The sequence below is a fragment of the Emydura macquarii genome, unplaced genomic scaffold (genome assembly GCF_026122565.2).
Source record: "Emydura macquarii macquarii isolate MOO-44397 ecotype Brisbane River unplaced genomic scaffold, CSIRO-AGI_Emac_v2 contig_2948, whole genome shotgun sequence".
In the NCBI taxonomy this organism is placed as follows: Eukaryota; Metazoa; Chordata; order Testudines; family Chelidae; genus Emydura; species Emydura macquarii.
Window position 1 is genome coordinate 2,239,695 of NW_027133085.1, and position 22,368 is coordinate 2,262,062.

At 44.0% G+C, this 22,368-nt stretch overlaps 1 protein-coding gene across 3 annotated transcripts in view; it reads left to right on the forward strand.

Moving 5' to 3' along the window:
* LOC137167644 (dentin matrix acidic phosphoprotein 1-like) overlaps positions 1–22,368 on the forward strand; it is a 64,924-nt gene that overhangs the window by 25,113 nt on the left and 17,443 nt on the right. For all 3 annotated transcript variants that reach the window (XM_067569859.1, XM_067569857.1, XM_067569860.1), the window contains exons 9-15: positions 7,456–7,498; positions 14,312–14,434; positions 16,943–17,081; positions 19,948–19,999; positions 20,316–20,365; positions 21,124–21,175; positions 21,828–21,896. In XM_067569859.1, coding sequence (XP_067425960.1) covers positions 7,456–7,498; positions 14,312–14,434; positions 16,943–17,081; positions 19,948–19,999; positions 20,316–20,365; positions 21,124–21,175; positions 21,828–21,896 — 528 coding nt within the window. The remainder of the gene's footprint in view (positions 1–7,455; positions 7,499–14,311; positions 14,435–16,942; positions 17,082–19,947; positions 20,000–20,315; positions 20,366–21,123; positions 21,176–21,827; positions 21,897–22,368) is intronic.

The following is a 22,368-nucleotide window of genomic DNA, read 5'->3' on the forward strand; positions in this document are numbered from 1 at the left end:
GATGTAAGTGCCCTACTACACCCACATCGTAACTCCACCTCCACAAGAGGCTTATGTTGATGTAGTTAGGGTGATGCATTGTCTATGTAGACACTGCATTATTTACATCACTGTTGGCTGTCTTGTCAATTTCATGGCAGGAGTTGTGAAATTGTCAAGAATACTGGGCAGCTAGAGCTCAGCTGTCCCCCACTCCCCTGAAGAGCTGGGCGCCAGGGTGAGAATGGACCCCACTTGTGGCTGGGAGCTGGGGTGAGAAGCCTGGGCAGCTGGACCCTGCTCCCTGCGCAAGAAGCCCTGGGCGTTCCCCAATGGGGAACAGGGTGGGAGGAGCAGCCCGCTGGGAGCCCAGGAGCCCTGTGGGGCCAGCCAAGCTCCCGGCAGGAATCTGCCAGCGGAGCTGAGAGACCAAGTTCTCGGCTCCCCACACTGCCTTGCAGTAATTACTGTGGCGTCTGTAAGTCGACTTAATATAGGTCGATTTACCTTTCTAGTATAGACATACCCTCAGAAGCATATAGGTCACTGCCATTCCTCTCCCTCAAGTGGTAAGAACATTCTTTACTAGAGCTAAGGCAGCTTCAGCAGCATGCCTCAGATGCATTCCAATCCTAGAAATTTGAAGAGCTGCTGGTTGGAGTTCCATATATACATTTAGGTCTACTGAGTAATGTTTAGTAGAGTCTAGAGCAGACGCTCAATTCAGCACAGCAGTTCTCCAATCAACTTTCAATTAATTCTCCTTGTCTGACCTGCTTTTATGCCTGCCAGTCTATCCCATGAATGGAAATATGCAGAGGCAACTTGAAGGAGAAATGAAGGTTTACTTATAATCAGAGTTCATTGAGAGGCAGAATATTTACACTCTCCACCCAACTTCCTCTCATTCTCAGAGTCTTAAGTATAATATAGAATTGAGCAGGTTGTGGGTAGGAACTGAGGTCCCTAGAACATTCATGAATGCATAGACGATGGGAGGGGGGATGCATGAATGCTGTAATGCACACTGCTAGTTAAAGAGACAAGGTGGTGCGATAATATCTTTTATTGGACCAACTTCTGTTGGTTAGAGAGAGGAGCTTACACAGAGCTCTTCTTCTGGTCTCTTCTTCAGAAGAGCTTTGTGTAAGCTTGAAAGTTTGTCTCTCTGATCAACGGAAGTTGGTCCAATAAAAGATGTTAATTCACCCACCTTCTTCTTTGAGGAGTGTCCCTGTGGGTGCTCTACTGTAGGTGTCCATGCGCCCTGCACTTGAGAGAGGAGATTTATGGTAGCATTGCCCGGTTGAGTCACACATACACTGTCGCTGTCTCCAGCACAATGCGACCAACTGTCCCTCAGTTCTTTCTCTACTGCCTTTGGCTTGAGTCAGACCCTTAGCAGTGCCCTTCTTTCAAAGTCAGAATTCAGATAGTGTAGCGTTATTAGTGATTAGGAATGAAATAGCAGTTGGATAGCTAATCTTTATTTCTGCTCACCCTAATTCTGGAGGAAAAATATGTAATAGTAAATCAATAGAAAAGAGGTTTCATTTGAATTTATACTTTAGTATCACTTTTATTGCCCCTCTCCATCTTGGCGCAGAAATAGTCTTTGGCATGCCCGGCTCTTTGGGGTTTAAGCAGTCCCTGATGTGCAGGCTTTCCATATCTCTCTCAGCCGGTCACGCACAGTGTGTCTGTTGTCTTGGCGAGTCTCATATTTCTCAGAAGTGCTCACATTGCCACAACCTAAAGACCAGAACAAGGAAGGCGAGAGACCTTCAACTTAAACTCCTAATGATGGAGAGAATCATTAACACCTGCATCAGACCCTGAGTCATGGTCTCCTCCTGGCCAATGGTCGCCATCGGCAGCCTCTGGTACAGGGCTGGCCACAAAAGCACCCACTAAAGAGTCAGTGCCCAAAAAGGCTAGGAAAAAGCATTTCCCAACATCACCTCAGTGAGAATCAGCTAGGAAAAAGTGCTTTACAGCCATGGTTCCGATGGTACCAAAGACGTCTCCGAGTGCTTTGGATTCCGAGACTCCAGGACTGTCAGGTACTGCTGGTAAGCTAAAGACCCTAGGAGGGCAAGCTCTGAGAAGGGCACTAAGGGTAAGGTGAATCCCACAGTCTTGTTATCCACGGAGCCGAAAAGACATTTGGCATCAAGCACTTCAACCACGCGGCAGCCGATGGTGCTGCCTACGGTACGGACTGTGCACAGCAAGAAATCTTCGCTGCCACCGACAGCTACACATACATCGGTACCACTAGTTATGTAGACATCAGTACTATCCCTCCCAGTACCGCAGCAATTCCTGAGACAGAAAGACCTAATAGTCTTCGCCAAGCCAGTGTCTCCTCGCTTGTTACCAACATTACTCCATCCTGCTCGGTACCAAGTTGAATGATGACTCCATCCAGATCTGCTCCCCCACTATCCAGTGATGATGAGGAAGAAGTGGAAGGGCAAATATGCTCACTCTGTCACTCCTCTCCGGTTCACTCACCCAGAGCCGGGTCATCACATCACTCGAGCCATTACTCTTGAGTTGTATGGGCACCTTGGGTGCCATCCCCCTTTGCCATTCCCATCACAATGGCAATATTCTGATCCCTGGGCACAACAGCCAAAAGCCCCAAGCCTACCAAGATCTAGGGTACCATGATCACCAACATCAACTCTACCAGTACCTTCAGAACCCCAGGAGGAAGTGGGGGTTGAAGAGACTGAGTAGCTCTCTGATCAAGAAGACCCATCTCCACCAAATTTATTATCGTCCTCACTGGATGAAACTATAATGCCCTCACTGCCCACCATGGGGGATAACTGTTCCGACAGGTTAACGATCCCCCAGAGTCAATAATGAGTCAGTTAGGGAATAAAGGAATTTTATTATAAACACAGGAGTAATATAGTTTTTTAACTAGTTATACTCATCTAAACAAACAATTAACTATAAAATATAGAATAATATAAAAGGATATATAAAAACAATTAAGCACAAAACTTAAATTGATATAAAAAGGTATTAAACGGGCAACTAACTGTAAAGACCTAAACTAATATTAAACAAACAGTGGTTCCCTGCCCAGGAATCAAACCCTGGTCTCTCATGTAGTAGACAGGGACACTTACCACTATGCTACAAAGACAGTTAGCTACTTGCAGGAAACAGAAAGGGGGGAGGGGGGGTTTGCACAGACAGTAAACGACAAGGCACAGTGGCAAAAGCAGTTAATTACAAGACAGAATGCTTTCACACAAACACACAGAGAGTTCACACAGACAGTTACTGGCAAAACAGAAAGATTTTACACAGACACACAGAGAGTTCCTCACCATCACACAGGCGTAGTATAACACATTCGATTTCGATACGGCCGGCAAAACTCGATTCACGCTCGGGGGGGGGGGGGAAGACGTGAGCGTGGGGAGAACTGGGACCAACTGATCAGGCTGGTTTCGATGAAGCTCTCCGAGGGGGCTTGGGAAAGACCCCTCTTTTTATGAACTAAATGGGACATGAAGGGTTAATTGATTGGCCCAGGAACATGATATGGGCTTCGTGCCAGCACTGGATTGGCCTGGGGACCCTTGCAGTTTTCCTGGTTGCTGGGGAGTTTAGTCTCCCCTGGTCAGTTACATTCCACATATATGACGTGGGAGCCAAAGGTGCAGCCGTGTCCATGGTAACGCCCTAATAAGGTCAGGTTGTGGGTTGACTGTTAGCCCGAATGGATGGGGAGATGCGAGGGGGGGCCATGTGCAGGAATTCGTGTAGCAACAATAACTTTAAGCAATTCCAGGATCTCTTCAAAAGGGTGGCAGAATTTCTTGACATATCCCTTGAAGAGGTACCTGAATCCCAACACAAACTGCTGGACATATTGCAAACAGACACTTCTGCCAAGATAGCATTACCTATAAATGATGCCATCATGGAACCTGCCAGGACTATCTGGCAGACACCAGTGACAGCACCACCCTCGTGAAAGAGGTCGGACACGAAATATTATGTTCCCTCCAAAGGAAGTGAATATTTGTTTAGACATCCTGCATCGAATTCCATTCCGGATAGCTAACTATGAGGCCCTCTTAGACAAATACACACAAAATTTTCTCCAAAATGTCAGAATTTGATAGCTTGCCAGACGAGATAAAAGAGCAATTCCGGGCTAACATTACTGAAGACTATCTTATTGCCTGGACTGTACTGCAAACCTTGCTTGATTCGGCAGACACAGCTGCATGCTCTGTGGTCACATCAATAGTCATGCATTGTGGCTGCATCTTTTGGGGTTTCCCAGAGAGGCGCAGGTGACTATGGAGAATCTGCCATTCGAAGGTCCGAAATTATTTGCAGCAAAAACCAATGAGTCTCTCCACACTCTTAAAGACTTATGGGCAACTCTAAAGTCACTAGGCATCTATACATCTGCAAATAAAAAGAAGCAAAGCAGGTATTCTACCCAGAGATTCTTTCCACCTTGTGCACAACCCAGACAGTAGGATCAGAGATGTAAACAGAGACAAACCAAGCGATGCCAAACACCAAATCAGCCTTTGATGTCTCAACAGTCTACATCGATGCAGCAATTTTGAAGTCATGGTCGAGAGCATGAGACACCCAAAAATTCTAACATCGGAAACATATGCCATCTCCATACCATTTGGAGACTGATTGTCACCATTCCACTAAGTCTGGAAGAATATCACGGTGGGCAAACGGGTTCTAGAAATTATAGAAACTGGTTATTTCATCCCTTTTATCTCTATCCCACCTATTCCCCCCATTTCTTGTCCCTCTTCAGAGACCCCTCTCACGAGAAACTGTTACAACAGGAAGTACAGTACCTTATACAGCTTGATGCGGTAGAACCTGTACCACCACAGTTCAGAGGGGGAACAGCTTTTACTCACATTACTTTCTAACACAGAAGAAGACAGGCAGGTGGAGACCCATTCTAGATCTAAGAAAACTCAACAAATTCGTCAGAACCCAACATTTCAAGGTGGTGCCATTAGCAATGATAATTCCAGCATTAGAAAAGGGGGATTGGCTCTCTGCTCTCGACCACCAGGATGCATGCTTCCACATAACGATATATCCATCACACAGAAGATTCCTAAGGTTCACCTTAGGAAATCAACACTTCCAATACAAAGGACTTCCATTTGGGCTATTGACCGCCTTGAGAGTCTTCTCTAAAGTTCTATAAATGGTGGCAGCACATTTACACAGACACGGAATCATGACATTCCCGTATCTAGTTGGCTGCCTGATAAGGGGACCAACACAATATGAAGCATTAGAGGCCACTCAAAGCATGATAACCCTCTTCATGAACCTAGGGTTACAAATAAACAAAAATCAACACTGGTACCAGTCCAGAAACTAGAATTCATCGGGGCCTACCTTAACTGCCCAAAAGCCATAGCCTCGTTACCTAAATAGCGCTTCGCTACTCTAGTCAATTTAATATTGACAGTTATGGACAGCCCTCAAATATCTGCCAAAACCTTCCTACAACTATTAGGGCACGTATCAGCAACAACTTTTGTAGTCAAGCATGCCAGACTTCATGAGATGCCTCCAGGCATGGCTTCGAACAGTCTACACCCCTCACAGGCTCATCCTTAACAGACTCCGCACAATGCTACCCAAAGTAAAGGAATCTCTAAAATGGGGGCCCCAACCAAAGAATGTCTGTACAGGGGTCCCTTTTCTACAAGGAATACGATGATGACAGTCACTACAGACACCACCCTAATAGGCTGGGGAGTGCACCTGCTCTACAACACAGTTCAAGGCTGATGGTCTACATTGCAATCCAGCCTCCACATAAACCTGCTAGAACTAAGAGCAGTTAAGTATGCATGCAAGCACTATCTTCCACTGATCAAAGACAAATCAATCAGGATTCTAATGGAAAGTGTGGCATGCACGTTCTACATAAACCATCAGGGGGGAGCAAGATCACATTTTCTGTGCACAGAAGCAATACTTCTCTGGAATTCATGCATCAATCACGGTATCAACAGCTGCATCATATCTTCCAGGCTGCCAGAACACAACAGCGGATGCACTAAAGCAAAGACTTCTCACAAAACTACAAATGGGGAAATGTACCCTTCAGAGGGCATTCGCACAATGGGAGTTCCCTACAATAGACCTGTTTGCAACAGCACAAAATACCAAGTGCCCACAGTTCTGCTTCTGAGCAGGACTGGATCCAAACTCCTTAGGCGAAGGTCTCCTCAAGTGGGATGTACCCCTAATGTATTCTTTTCCACTCATACCGCTACTAGCCTGAGCCATTCACAAGATCAGGAGGGATAAATCCAGAATCATTCTGATAGCACATTTGCAAAGCAGCCACTTGGGCATCTGCCCGCATGTTCTCAAAATACAATGCTATAGAATAGCAATCATCTTCAGACTCATGGTTTTATAAACTGTCAAGAACATAACTCTGAAGCCCCTCCCTTCCATTGAGAGGAACTGCTTGACAGTCACCTAAAGTGGAGCATCCACAGGGACGCTCCGCAGAGAAGACGAGAAGGTTACTTACCTTGTGCAGTAACTGAGGTTCTTTGAGATGATTGTTCCTGTGGGTGCTCCACTACCCTCTCTCCTCTTCTCTACTTCGGAGTTATATAAATATAAATTACGCTCCGCAGTAGAGAAGGAGCAGAGGGATGGTTAGTTGAACTGTGCTATGTAACCGTCTGAGCTGGTGTGAGGCAGCGACAGCGCATGTATGATCCAACCGGGCATTCCTACCATAAAGCTCTGATTTCAGACGGCAGGCACATGGACACCTAAAGTGGAGCACCCATAAGGATAACCATCTTGAAGAATCTCAGTTACTGCACAAGGTGAGTAACCTTCTCTTGTCTCTCTAATATCTTGGGACCAACACGGCTACCACACTGCATATTGCTAGGTAGATTCTACCATCTGAGCTGCATATGGCTAATGCGTGCCATGAGTGGGACTATGCAGAGTCCGTCTACAAGAATTCTGGTTACAAATAGGTAACCTTCATTTGTTTGAGCATAGCAGTAAGTAATTCTTTGTTTTGAGGGAGATCTCAGTGTCTCCTTCAGGATTCTCGGCTGTTCCTGCACCTTATTGTTGTAGGAAATAAGTTTAAAAAGCAAAGCAGGTGCACAAATCACTTCTAAATCCATTAGTTTGTTTACTGAGAGTCTAATACCTGCATTTGCTTTACCTAGTTTTCCTACCTCCGGCATGTATGTATTGCGATGGGAAATACATAACTGGTATCCTAACAGCTGGGCTTCAGCTTGGATCTACTTTCAGGGATGGTAAATTTTTATGCCTAACACACTAACAACGTCCTTTTTTAAGAATAATTATTTAATTTAGGTTGGTTAGTTAGATGTTTAATCTAATTTGTCTATAAAAAGTTGTGCTAACATAAATGGGCTTTATGTTTAGGTTGTAATGGATCATCCTGTTATGAAGAGAAAATGGCAAGAATGTAAGTGTTCTCTGTATGTTTATGTAAGATTAAATCCTGCAGTCTTGACTTGGTTGCAAGATCTATTGACTTCAAAGGGAGTTTTGCCTGAGCATGCACTGCTAGAGTTGGTTGGTAGTTTGGAGTATGTTATTGTTGTTTGCCAGGTGCTTGATTTGCAAGGTGCTGAGTGAAAAAACAACATAAGCAAAATTGAAATAGGACACTGTTACTTCAAGATAAGTGTCCACATGACATAAAAGGTGTGAATTAAAACCAGTTTAGTTATTTTGGTTGAAGTTTGTTTGTGTGTGGAGATCAGACCTTAGAATAGTTGATCAAGAAGAGCAGTTGAACCCAGAGCACTGTAAGGGGGACCTAATAGTCACTTTCAACATATTGAGGAAAAAATTATCCATTGGAAATCCAGATAAATATGGATTAATCTGTTAGTCTAGATCAAGGGCTCTCAAGCAACTTCAGCAATTGCTTATGTGGCAAAATAATATTGTATCTGTCTTCAGTGCAATTTAACAAATGGAGACTATGAGGAGAGCTAGCGCCATGTAATTTTTCATATTACCAGTAAATATTCTGCAGACCATCGATTGGCCACAGACAGCAGTTTGGGAACCATTTTTTTAGGTTTCTGGTCTCTTGAGGTCTGAGAGTTTTTGGTTAGTGTGTTTATCCATTGTCTAGTTGATTCAGCACAAACCAAATTGATGTTCTTCTAGTGATGATCCCTATATGGATTCCAGACGTGGTTGCACATGCATGTCATGTGCCCAAAGCCAGACCTATTCGTAGTAGTGTCCGTTGACCCACATGTGAGTCTTGTGTTGGATGCATCACGTGACCAAGGCTTTAGGAGGCTGTGTAGATCAATGCTGCTCCAGTTCCCTCTTACTGCCGCAAGGCCAGAATCAGAGCCCCTGTTCCTCAGTGCTCTTAGCTTGCTAAGAGAACGTTATCATTTTTTTCCTGCCATTTTGTACACATTTTTTCTAGTTGTATATAGTTACCACTGTTAGGTTAGTTTAGTTTACTTAGTTAGGATTTCCCTGTTGGACTTCTTCCCCATGTGGGCACCCCTCTTCCTGGGGACTATGCCCCGGTTAACGGGCTTCAAAAGCTGTGCCTCGTGTCCGTGCTCCTTCTCTGTGAGTGACGAGCATCAATGTCTCTATTGCTTCGGTAAAGCACATGTTGTTGCCTGCTTTACATCTTCTGCTCGTTCCCGCCTTGGACTTGGAAAGCTAAAGAACTTCACCTCCATAACATCTGATGGAGGAAGCTATGCACCCATGTGCGCAATTGGATCCGGGACCGATGCATCTGCCGGAGTGGCATCCATCATCACCAGTGAGCACTTCTCCAGTCCCTTTCCATGCTCCGGAGCCTGCAGAACTGCCGCAGCCACAGAAGCCCCACCATGAGCATAAGAAGCATGGACATGGGCATAAGGGAAGATCCCTGACTGAGACTGCCTCTACAAGCTGTGTTGCCTCCCCAAGCCAGGTTGGGTGAGAAGTCACGTCCATTGACCCAGCTGCTGTGCCTTCTAAGAAGCCTCTCATGGAGCATAAGTCCAAGCACCGCTTCAAACCACTGGCACTGCCTCCAGCCACAGCCTCTGATCCATCACCCTCCAGCACCATCGATGCTGCCAGGCCCCTCTGGACTCTTACACCCTCTTTCAATGAGCTGGGTGGGTATCTATGTAGAAGTATGCCGGGATGGCTGTCTCCACTGATGCCCATGGCTGAGCTGATGCTGCCGTATTCTGGCTCCCCACATCCCAGCGGCCTTGAGGCTCCTATCTCCAATGGTTGAACCTTTCCTGCATAAGCAATACCCTGTTCCACTCCTCTGGCACCAATAGGCTCTGCCTCTGCCAGACCCATCCTCACAGTCTGAGTGGTCCTCTAAGCCGGGCTCCTCATTCTCCCCTGTAAGATCCTACAGCCCCGTTTCTCAGTGACAACTGCCCTACCTGCCAGCATATGGCCCTTCCACTGAGGCGTGATTCCTATACCCTGGGCTCGCAGATGTCCAGCAACCCATATGCCTGGCCCTATTGACCCACTTGGGACCCTTACCGGGACCACGGAGTACTGCGGATACTGCACTCAGCCAAACCCTGTTTGCACGCCCCACCCTCTGTTTACGACTTCCAGTACCAGGCCGGTTCTCAGTGGAGTTTCCTGGTCTCCAGACGAAGCGCTTGTTTCACCTTCTTTCCCCTCTGGATGACCATACTAGTTGTCATGTTCTGCTTCGGTGCATGGCTGTGGCTCCCAACCTCTGGGTGGAGGATGTTTAGGACTCGCAAAACCAGTTCCTGAATATCTTGCAACCACCTGGTTCCTCCCGCACTGCCCTCCCTATTCATAAGGCCATCCTCCAGCTAGCTCAATCAGTCTGGCATGCCCCTACTTTTCGTTACCCCGAAGCGTGCCGAATGCCACTACTTTGTTCTATCTAAGGTTACGGGTTTCCTGTTTAGCTGTCCGCCTCCCAATTTGCTCGTGGTGTATGCAGCAACCGAACGCACCTGACAGCAATACTTCAAGGCCACCCCTCTGGATCAGGAACCCAAAAAACTGGACCTTCTGGGGTGCAAGGTTTACTCCTCTGTGGACCTCAAGTTCCATATAGCCAACTACCAGACCCTCCTGGTGAAATATGACTTTCCCTCATACTCGAAGTTGGTGTGGGTCCAGGCTTTCCTCCTGGCAGAGAAGCAGCAGGATTTCCAGGCACTGCTGGACAAGGGCAAGCTGGTCACCATGGTGGCCCTCCAAGCTGTAGTCGATGCTGTTGATATTGCGTCTCACTCTCTAGCATCTGGTGTGGTGCTCTTCTAGGAGTCCTGGCTCCAATTCTCTGGCTTCCCTAAGGAGGTCCAGATCACTTTAGAGGACCTCCCTTTTGACAGTCACAAATTTCTCACTGTCAAAACGGACGAATCCCTCCACTCTCTCAAGGATTCCCATGCCACTCTCTGGTCGCTCGATATCTACACCCGGCTCTGACCCACAGGCAGTAGCGGTTGTCTTTCTGCCCCTATCTCCGCACTGCCTACCAGCCCTACTCTCAATGCCACAGGAGCCGCCTTGTCATCACCCGTGCACCCAGCAACCTTGTTACTGAGTTGTTACCACCTCCATCTCCACAATGTCCATCCAAAGAGCCATTTTGACTTTTCCTCTGAGACCCACGAACTTCCCTCCACCTCTCCCATGGTGCCTCAGGTAGTCTTTGGGGGCTATCTTGCCCTGTTTGACCGCAATTGGGGAAGGTCATTGCCCATCGATGGGTACTGAACATTGTTCACCAGGGGTACCTGATAGAGTTCCTCTCATTTCCCCCCTCATCTCCCACCCTATGATGGCGGTGGGGATCCTTCCCACCATGATTTCTTCTGAGAGGAAGTGGACACCCTCCTCTGGAAGGGCACCATAGAATGAGTCCCGCACCACTTCTGTGGCTGTGGATTCTACTCTTATTTCCTTGTGCTGAAAAAGGGAGGTGGCTACCCCACCCCATTCTGGCTCTCCAGTTGCTGAACAAATTCATATCTGGTTCTGGACGGTCATCCTCCCTCTCATTATCCCATCTCTCCTTCACGGGGCCTGGTTCATGGCTCTTGATCTGAAGGATGCATGCTTCCACATAGCTCATCGAAAATACCTCCATTTCATGGTGGGACACTCAGTTCTGGGTCCTCCCCTTTAGTATCAGAACTAACCTTCGTGTGTTCACGAAGGTCTTCGCTGTCGTCACTGCCCATGTGTCATCTCGGCCACTCCGTGATTCCTTACCTGGATGACTGGCTCCTCATTGTGCTGTCTCGCGCCTGTCTCCTCTCTGCTATCAAGACCTGCCACAAGCTCCTCACTGGCTTGGGTGTCTTCATCAATGACAAGTCAGTTCTTGTCCCTACCCGTATGTTCACCTTCATCAGGGCATGTCTGGACTTTCTCACGGGCTGAGCTTTTCTCCCGACAGACCGTTTTTGCTACCGTCACCTCCCTCATTGTGTGGCTATGTTGCACCCCAAGTACGCATATCCACCAGTGCCTTTCCCTCCTTGGTAACAGAGTGGCCTGTACCTCTGTAACACCATATACCCCCTTGTATATGCGCTGCCTCCAACTGTGGTTTTGATTAGTCTACAAACTGCAGTTGGATTACCTGGGCAAGCCAGTCATGTGGCGACCTCCTCCTCTCCCCTATCCTGGCTTCCCTCATATGGTGGACCAATCCATTCAAAGTCTTGGCCAGCATTCCGTTCACTCCTCCCATTTCCCACACTCTCACTATGGATGCCTCGCTTGTTGGGTGAAGCACCCATTTGGAGGGCCATGCAGCTCAGGTCATCTGGACACCTAAGGAGTTACGGATGCGTATCAACATCCTCATATTGGGGGCTGCCCACCTTGCCGGTTGGACATTCCTGCCTCTCGTGCAGATTCCGGCACGTTCAACTGCTATTTGACAACATGAAGGCAGTTGTGTAAATCAGTGGGCAGGGAGGTGCCCAGTCCCTCTCCCTCTGTGTGGAGGCCATTCTCCTCTGGACTCAGGCATGGAGTCACTCTCTACACCATACATCTCCCAAGCACCAGCAACTTCCTGGTGGACACGCTCAGCGGGTCCTTCTTTTCTATGCCAATTATGAATGGGAGCTACATGACCCCATGCTCCAGTCAGTCTTTCACCAGTGGGGCATACTGGTCTGGGGCATCTTCCCAACTGCCATAAACCACAAACTTCCCTTTTCTGGCTCCAGAAGAACCCTTGGGCTAGGCTTCCAGGGTGACAAACTTCTCCTGCCATGGACCACCCAACTCCGCTACATCTTCCTGCCTATCCCCCTGCTCCCACTAGTCCTATGCAAGGTGCAGCGAGATTGAGTGATGTTCATCCTAATGGCCTCCTTTTGGCCCCGCCAATACTGCTTCACTGATCTCCTCCACTTCTCTGCTTGCCCTCTGATCTGCCTCCCGGATCTCCTTATCCAGGCACACGGGCAGCCTGCAGCACCCCAGCCCAAGCCCACACCACCTGACAGTTTGGTATTTGGATGGGGTTTGTGTGTAGACAGAGTGTGCTCCATGCCAGTGTGCGACGTCCTCATGCACAGCAGGCAATCGTCTATCAGGATCTGCTATCAAGAGAAATGGCGGCATTTCACCTTTGGGCACACCACCACCGCTATCCTTTGGACTCCATCTTCATTCATGTCTTCCTTGATTTCTTTCTCCACCTTAGGCTGTCAGGCCTCGCCCACTCCTTCTTCCACGTTCATCTGGCAGCACTCAGCACCTTCCTCCCTCCTGTGGACAGTTTCTCCACGTTCACTCACCTAACCATTGCCCACTTCCTTCATGGCCTACTCAACACCTTCCCATTGGTACGGAAGTCTACCCCCTCTTGGGGCCTCAGTCTTGTCCTCTGTGCCCTCACATGGCCGCCCTTCAAACCCCTCATGACCTGCTCTCTCACCCACCTCTTGATGAAAGTGATCTTTTTGGTGGCCGTCTCATCGACGAGGCAGGTTAATGAGCTGGTGGCCATGATCGTCGACCTCCCCTTTACCATATTCCACAAAGACACAGTCTCCCTGCACCTGCACCCCAAGTTTCTTTTCAAGGTAGCCTTTCCGTTTCACCTCAACCAATCTATCCACGTTCCAATTTTCTACCCCAAACCACAGCCTTTCCCAGGGCATCCACTTTGCATTCTCTCAATGTTTGCTGTACACTGGCCTTTTATCTCCAGTGCACCTGCGCCTTCCGGGCCTCACCATTGCGGAGCACTGCTGGGCGTGAGTCCTCTCCTCACAACTCCTCTCTAAATGGATCTCCTGTTGCATTGAGGAATGCTACGCCCTCTTTCACATTCCCACACCCCTTGGAGTTACGGCCCACTCCATATGGGTGCATGGAACCATGTTAGCCTTCCTTGCAGATGTACTGTGGCAGGACATTTGTAGAGAAGCCACATGGTCCTCCGTCCACACCTTTACTGCTCACTACATCATCACCCAAGCAGCAGCGGCAGATGTGGCACTTGGCTGTGCTGTCTTGCAAACTGTGAATTCCTCAAGTCCTCACACCCACCTCCAGCTGAGCACTGCTCGCTATGCACCCATTTCTGTAATCCATATAGAGACCATCACTTGAAGAAGAAAAGGAGGTTACTTACTGTAACTGGAGGTTTTTCAAGATGTGTGGTCCCTATTTGAATTCCAATACCTGCCCTTCATCCCCTCTGCTATGCAGGGCTCTCTTATTTGCTGATAAGCCTCTTAAAGACTCGGACACATCATGTGGCCGATGCACGTGTGGGTCAATGGACACTACTCAAACAGTTCCGGCTTTGGCACATGGCACGCATGCGTGTACCCATGTCTGGAATCCAAATAGGGACCACACAGATCAAAGAACCTCCAGTTACAGTAAATAACCTCTTCTTTTCAGCCTAGATTCTAACCAAAGATTTCATACAGGGTTGCTTGGTTGAAACTACTGAATTTTTAAATGCTCAAGGAATGCTTTTAGGTTGATTAGGTTTTTTTTAAATGTATTTACTGAATTTCCAGATTATAAGAACTATACAGTGGTGTAAATAAGAATATTTAGCAATTTATTAATATCAAATATTTAAAAATTAGTTGTGTAACAAAGGAAGAAATGTATTTAGCTGAAACACTTTAAATGTAGTTTTAGATGCTTACAAATGAGAAAATTTGAACCTTCCATAGTCAACTGAAAATATTAATCTAACTACATTTCAGGCATGTTTTTTTTGATCATCTTACAGTTGGCTACCCTTCAAAAGCTAAGGTTCAGCATGTGGATGCTTCAGCTAGCAATGAAGGAATGTCCGGTGATGATGATAAGGATAAACAGGTCCCAGATTCTACTCAAAGTCTACCTTCTCAAGGTAAGAGATTTAAATTTGCGTTAAGAAAACACCCAAACTTTATAATGCAGTGTTAGCCTTTATAAATTTATACCTCCTATATAGCTAGCCTTGGAAGGATTAGATTTTTATTGATAAATGTCAGTGAATGTTGATTTCATCACATACACAAACTGGCAAAAAATATTTCCATCAATAACGATAGAAATTTACAGATAGGCAAAGTAAGAAGAACGTTGCTTGAGAACTTGTTTGACTTAAGGATTTTTATTTCATATGCTTTGACGTGATGTTTGACAGTTTGTGTTTTAACTGTTACACAGCTCTAAATTTATGAATCTCTGCATCTACTGTCAATAAATATTTTCTGACCTCCCATAATTGCCACAATTATGAAAATGTAATTGATAACAATAAAAAAATGCTTAAAAACCCATAATTCTATGCAACTGTGACAATTTAAATTGATAAAAAATGCTTTAAAATAAATATTGATAGAATTCCATTTTTTATAAAATAATTGACAGCTATCAAGCCTATATGTAGCTTCTTTAGGTACTTTCAGCATCTTTGTGAGTTTGGTGGGTTTGTGGTGTGGAAAACTAAATAGATTGCTGAGATATTTTTCAATTTAAGGACTGGGGAAGTGAAGAGGCACAGGGGGCACAGCATAAATTGGCTGGAGCTCAGTACAGTACAGAATGCCTTCAGGGAACTGACCCTATCAGCCCATGACAAGAACATCTTGATGATGATGGACAGTACCTCAATTGCTGCCCATGTTAACAAGGAGGAAGGAAGTGTGTAGCCGTACTTCAGAGGGATTCCAGTCTCCTACTCTTTGGGACAGAAAACAAGCTGTCATTGCCAGGTCCTTTCCATGTACAAGGAAAGTTGACCATCAGAGCAGTCAGACAATAGCAGTAAGGATCTTCTTTCTCTGCATCCAATTCTATGCTAAAGTTGTCAAAATATATTTTAGAGGTCCAAGTACTGTTGCAGTGACAATAGTATAATGCCCTGGCAACTATATGAAAAGGTTTTATGCTTTTGTCACAGGGTGCACCACTCACTGCTGGTCTGTCGCCTTTTCCTGGTCACTCTGGGGATTATCTTTTGAGGTTGATGCTCCTTTCCACGGCTTGCACGCCGTTGTTCTGTCTCTCTCAAAGGTCTGTAGCTCCTCTCTAGTCGCAGGAACCACAGCAATCCTCTTCTTGACTCAGCCCAACGGCTGCATCACTCAGTGTCCCCCTCCTGGGGTAGCAAAGTCCCTTCTCTCTAGCAGTCCTAGGCAGTCTTCCCTCTCCCATGGTGCCACTCCCTCAGTCGCTGATAGGGGAACCTGGGCCCACTGTCTACTCCAGGTTCCAGTTCAGGGACTCTCAGCTCAGCAGTTCTGGGCTTTCCTCTCTCAGGTTTCACTGCTCCTTCCCTGGATTGCTTCCTACCACTCCTGGTTCCCCTTCTCCCTCTGGGTGTACCAGCTCCAAAACCCACCTCCCTCTCTCCAGGGAGTGACTGCTCCCTGCCTGCCTGCCTGCCTGCAGCCTTTCCCAGCAGCCCCTGTCTATTGCCAGCTACCTGGCTTTATGCAGGCTCCACCTGTTTCTGCACATCTGAGCCTGCTCTCAATTAGTTCCTTGTTCCTTGACTCCATCTCCAGGTGCAGCCTGTGGAGTTAATTGGCCTTCCAGGCCATTTTAATCTCTTCCAGTCCTGTGTGGGGTGGACACACCATCACAGCTTCACATGAAGAAATAAATAGAACAGCCATGTGCTACTCTGTCTATGCTTCTACCCACTTTTACAAGCTAGACTTGTAAGACCCATTCAATGCTGCCTTTGGCAGAAAGGGACTTCACTTATGTCATGCCTAGAATAACTCATTTGGTTGTGATCATAACAATGTAACACTGCAAATGCAATGCAAATTGCTATTATCTCTGAATGATCATTAGACCAGCCAGCATATGTTGTGAATTTATAAAGATGAATTAAGTTTCCATAAATGGACAAAAAGTCTCCAGCATGTCTGTCTGTCTCTTGAGAAGCGCTGGCTTGTCCTGCTGCATGTCTCTCTCTGGTTCCTGTGCTTTTCTCCTATCTGCTCTCTCCCTATCAATTGTGTCCGCAAGGGTGATCCTCCAAGTCCTGTGCTCAGTATCCAAAGCACCCAAGGCATGCAGGATATCCTAGAACTGAATACTGGCACTGTTTTCCACAATGGATGTGGATGTGTAATTTTTTCCATTTCTCCTTTCCTTGGTAAAAGACAAATATTAATATTTATTACTTTGTATTTACTACATACCATAAAATATATAAGTTGTGCAACATGGCTTAGTTGTTGAAGTAAAAACAGTAACTTTTGAACTTATACTCTTGAATGCTTTATTTTTAACCTTAATGGTGAATTAATGTTTGAGTTTTACTTTAATGTAAGGAAATTCCAGTCAAATGCTACTTTAAAAACATAAGATTATGAAAAATTGTTCACAGATATACCCCATTATTTTTATTTTTCAGATGGAAAAGATACTCAAGATGAGCAGGAAAAAAGCCAAAAAGAACAACCGAAAGCAGCTGAAAAGCTAGATGCTAACAAGGCTGATAAAAGCAGCAAAGGCGACAAAGCTGATGAAAATAGTATAGGCGACAAGACTGAGTAAATTATTTTTAAAAACTTTTCTTTTCCAAGAAAATTACAAAAAGACCAGCATCTAAATCAAATCTTTCTTTCACAGAATTTCTGCTGCAAATCCACCCTGTAATAGTCTTATGCCTCATGAGGCCAGGAATTATTTAAAAGCATTTAATTGTTAAAGAACGTGCATCAACCCATAGGCCCAAACATGTTCCAACTGAGAATAAGATAGACCTATGCCCTAACGGTCTTTAATACCTCTCATTCCCCTGGCGACACACACTTCTAATGGTTAAAAGCCAGTTCACCGCCATTGCTCCTTACCACTCTGTAAAACTTTGTCTTACGGGTTTGCTGTATCTACACTTTGTAAATCAAGCTGATGGGATTTGAATGTGTTATCTACTATGCTCAGGAACCGTCTATTTGATCCCTCAATGTTAACTACCTTGTCATTCTCTAAAAATCACTTTTCTTGTTGCAGTCATTTCAGCCAGAAGGATGATCAAAATTGAGGCCCTAATTACTGATCTTTCATTTAGATATTTTCCTAAAGATAACTTAATATTTAATCCTCAATCCAAATTCTTAGTGGTATTCAAATTACATCTGAACCAGATCTCTGTCCTTCTAGTCTTCTTCCTGAATCTTATGGGCTACCTGGTAGGACCAAGTTGCATGTTAAAAGGGCCAATAGTTATAACTCAGGACCAAACCCTTCTGAAAATCATTCCATTTGTTCACCTCATTTTATGAAAAGCTCAGGGGAAGTGATCTCAGGGGAGCAATTGTGTAAATAGAGCCCGGACAGCTATGAAAAGCAGGTGTTCCAGTGCTAGAGGGATTTAAAAGTTATTCTGTTAACATAGTAGCTATCACCACAGCTTGTCTCTGCTTTTTTTTTTTATCTAAGATTTGCAAGGTTGATACCTTGAATTCAGTTCACATCTTTGTTCAATATTGTTCTCTTAAAACTGTTCATTTGGGGAGGGCAGTCCTTCAGTTCCTTTTCAGTTCTTACAATATTTACTTGGGGATGTCTAATCTACAGTGAGATTGTCCCTGCAGAGCCACAGTAGGAGATTAGCAGTCCTGGGAAAGAGCAAGTACTTAGGCAGTATACAAAAACAGCACATAACGCAATGGGGTCTTAGTTCATGACAGGGATTCCTAAGTGCTACGTTTATTATCTGGAATTCACTGTGTGCGTTGCCTCAGCATCCATCCTTTCCTGATACACCTTCCTTCCACGCTTCTTTAGACTCTTATGCTAGATCTCAGGGAGGAGAGGAACTGATTAAGGTTATGGATTTCTTATATTTGTGGCTGGAACACTCATATCTGAGGGTGATGCCTGCATGTCCCCTCACAATAGCTTTGATGGTTCCAGCACTAGCAAAGAGTGGCTTTCACCTACAAGAGTGTGAGTTTGCAGAAATAGTACAGGTACTAAATAACCGTACCCATGTAAATCCCATGTGCTCAGCATCTCTGTAGTTACACATGAAGTTTATTTTTGTAACAATTTATAACCATATTTATGTAAAGAAGACTTATCCTAAATATAAAGCTCTTATATAAATCAAATTATTCTGTACTTAACAGGCCTAAATTTTACATAGCTATATATATAGAAACCTTATGGTTTTAGTTCTGCATTGCAAAAGTTTTTGCTTGATATTATTTAAGAATATTGACCTGTGAATTTAAAATAGAAGATTTCAGCCTTTGTTTTATAAATTATACTTCATATTTGTACAAAAAGATGCATAAATCAGTTTCATAATGATGACGGGACATTTCTACTCCAGATCCTGTCCCCCACTAGCAAATATGTAAATGAGTTCTCAGATTGTATCCCAGTACTATAATTCATTAAATTATAAATTAGTGCCTAAACATTAATTATTGTTAGAGAAATTGTGCATGTGAGCGAAATGGGCCTTTGGTTCTAGCAACAGATAGAGTTGATAATGGACAGTCTTAGGCTATGTCTACACTGACCGCCGCTGTCAGATTGACTTATCTGGATCAACTGAGCGGTCAATGAAGACCTGCTCAGTTGATCCAGAAGTAGACGCTGTTATTCCCCACCTCCCCCCTCAAGTAGTGTAGCGCTGTGTTGATGGGAACGCGGTTCCTGTCGGCACAGTGCAGTGAAGATGGCACGCAGAAGAGAAGCACAGCAGTTGACGTGAGTTACAGAAGTTCTCTGTGTAGTTTGTGTGACTCCCGTCGACTGCCGCTGATTCGCCGGGGTAAGTGTAGACCAAGCCTCAGTCTGCTGAAATTTTTGCCACGTCTGATTACTCATATTCAAGTCATCTCTCTGCTTCCTGACCTGGAATCATGTTGGCAGGATTCTGAGTTGGGTGTCTTCTTAACTTTTCAATTCCTAGCATGTAAGAACTTTAATAGCAAGTTAGGAAATAAGTAGTTCAGATAAATCTTAGACTTGTATCATTAGGGAAGGGAAAGATAGAAATGAGTCTCAAATGTCATTTTGAATTTCCTGTTATTTTCTCAGTTTGTCATGTTGTTAGCATGTTTGCTGTACAAGACACAAAGATTAAGACAATCTTTGCCCAATCTAAAAGAAGCCAGAATGCACTGGGAAATCTACAGGATTGAATAAATTCAGTGTTTTATTTTTCTGTTGTTATGAATTCACAAACTGTAGGTGCTACATAAAGAGGAGTTTGACTGAGGAGAGTGATAGGTTTGTGAAGTGTAATTAGGAGAACATCCCAGACCTATGGGACAGACAATGTTAGATTGAAAGCAGGCTTTTGTATTCGCAGTCATTTTACTGACTGACTGATTACACTTTTTCTGTAAACCAATTAGTTGAACACTGTATATATGTGTGTGCTTTATATTTCATAAGGTGTGATGAAAGCAAACAATCAAAAGGTGAAGAAGGAAAGAAGGAAGTTCAGGTGAGTATTTGAACTATTAGAAGATTGTTCCAGTTAAAAATAATCCTTTATTTCCTTTTAAGTTTTATCTTTGACTATGATGGATAAGAATGTTTCAGACCTGTACTGTGGCATATGCAATAGCAGCAAGTTACTTTAAGCCAGTAACTCTTATGGAAAAACATTTATTTTTTTATATTTTGTAGTGCGGCTTACTATTTCCCCTATAACGTATGCAGGCTTCTGCTGCAAACATCTGCAATAGTAAAAATGTTCCAGTGTGAGTGTACACTGTAACTAGAGTTAACAGAATTTTCATTTTTATTTTCTAAATCAGGGTGCCCAACCTACAGCCCACCAGAGATCCTGTCTCCCACTAGCGAATATGTAAGTGATCTCTGATTGTATCCCAGTACTATAATTTGTTAATTATAAACTTGTGCCTAAATATTAATTATTGTTAAAGAAACTGTGCATGTGAGGGAAATGGGCCTTCGGTTCTTCCAACAAATAGAGTTGATAATGGACAGTCCCGGTCAGCTGAAGTTTTTGCCACATCTAATTACTCATATTCAAGTCATCTCTCTACTTCCTGACCTGGGATCATTTTGGCAGGATTCTGAGTTGGGTGTCTTCTTAGCTTTGCAATTCCTAGCATGTAACAACTTTAATAGCAAGTTAGGAAATAAGTAGTTCAGATAGATCTTAGACTTGTATCGTTAGGGAAGGGAAAGATAGAAATGAGTCTCAAATGTCATTTTGAATTTCCTTTTATTTTCTCAGTTTGTGTCATGTTGTTAGCATGTTTGCTGTACAAGACACAAAGATTAAGACAATCTCTGCCCAATCTAAAAGAAGCCAGAATGCACTGGGAAATCTACAGGATTGAATAAATTCAGTGTTTTATTTTTCTGTTGTTATGAATTCACAAACTGTAGGTGCCACATAAAGAGGAGTTTGACTGAGGAGAGTGATAGATTTGTGAAGTGTAATTAGGAGAACATTTCAGACCTATGGGACAGACAATGTTAGATTGAAAGCAGGCTTTTGTATTCGCAGTCATTTGACTGACTGACTGATTACACTTTTTCTGTAAACCAATTAGTTGAACACTGTATATATGTGTGTGCTTTATATTTCATAAGGTGTGATGAAAGCAAACAATCAAAAGGTGAAGAAGGAAAGAAGGAAGTTCAGGTGAGTATTTGAACTATTAGAAGATTGTTCCAGTTAAAAATAATCCTTTATTTCCTTTTAAGTTTTTTCTTTGACTATGATGGATAAGAATGTTTCAGACCTGTACTGTGGCGTATTCAATAGCAGCAAGTTACATTAAGCCAGTAACTCTTATGGAAAAACATTTTATTTTTTATAATTTGTAGTGGGGCTTACTGTTTCCCCTATAACGTATGCAGGCTTCTGTTGCAAACATCTGCAATAGTAAAAATGTTCCAGTGTGAGTGTACACTGTAACTAGAGTTAACAGAATTGTTTCATTTTAATTTCCTAAATCAAGTGCCCAATCTACAGCCCACCGGAGCATTTCATAAGGCCCACGGCCTGCTTCAACACAATATATGTAACGGCTGATTCTTTAATGTTTCGTCACCATGTTTACATCATTTTAATTTACACAAGTGTGTAAATCTAAATACATATGAAACAAGCCAAACTTAAAATATAAATCAATACAAGGGACTTTAAATGTTAGTAAAATATGTTGAGTGTTCGGCCCACACAAGGTTGTGCTTATGTTTATGTGACCCTCCCGTGTAATAAGATTGGGCACCACTGACCTACATCATACAAACAAGAGATCCTTAGACTATTTTAAAATCTATTTTTACAGGGTAAAAGGAAAGATGATGAAATATATTCTGAAGAATTCACTTGTCATGAAGAACTACTAGGATATTTGGTAGGTGTTTAAATATATGTTTTGAGCCAAGATTGATGGAAAATTTTATGAAATATTTAATGTAGCTAATAGTTGATGAAGACTGTAGTTAAAAAGCAGCGGATAAATTCAATGTAAAACATAGGTATTATGGTAATTAAGCAAAAATATTTCTCTTACGTATGGTGGTTCCATCTAGAACAAAAAATTGAACTGGGATTCTAATGGGACAAAAGTCTGAGGAAAATGTAGTTCAGAAGTGCTACCAGTTTCTCAGAGACCACATCAAAAGCACAAGAGCAAAGTATCCCAATATGAAGGAAAAATAGGAAGAATAGTAAGAGGCCAATATGGCTGCATCCGGTGCTTTTTAGTGGCCTGAAAATAAAATAAAAAAAAAAAATACAAAAAGTGAAAACGTGAACAGATTGCGAAGGATAAATATAAAAGAATAGTACAAGCCTATAGGGACAAAATCAGTAAGGCAAAGGCA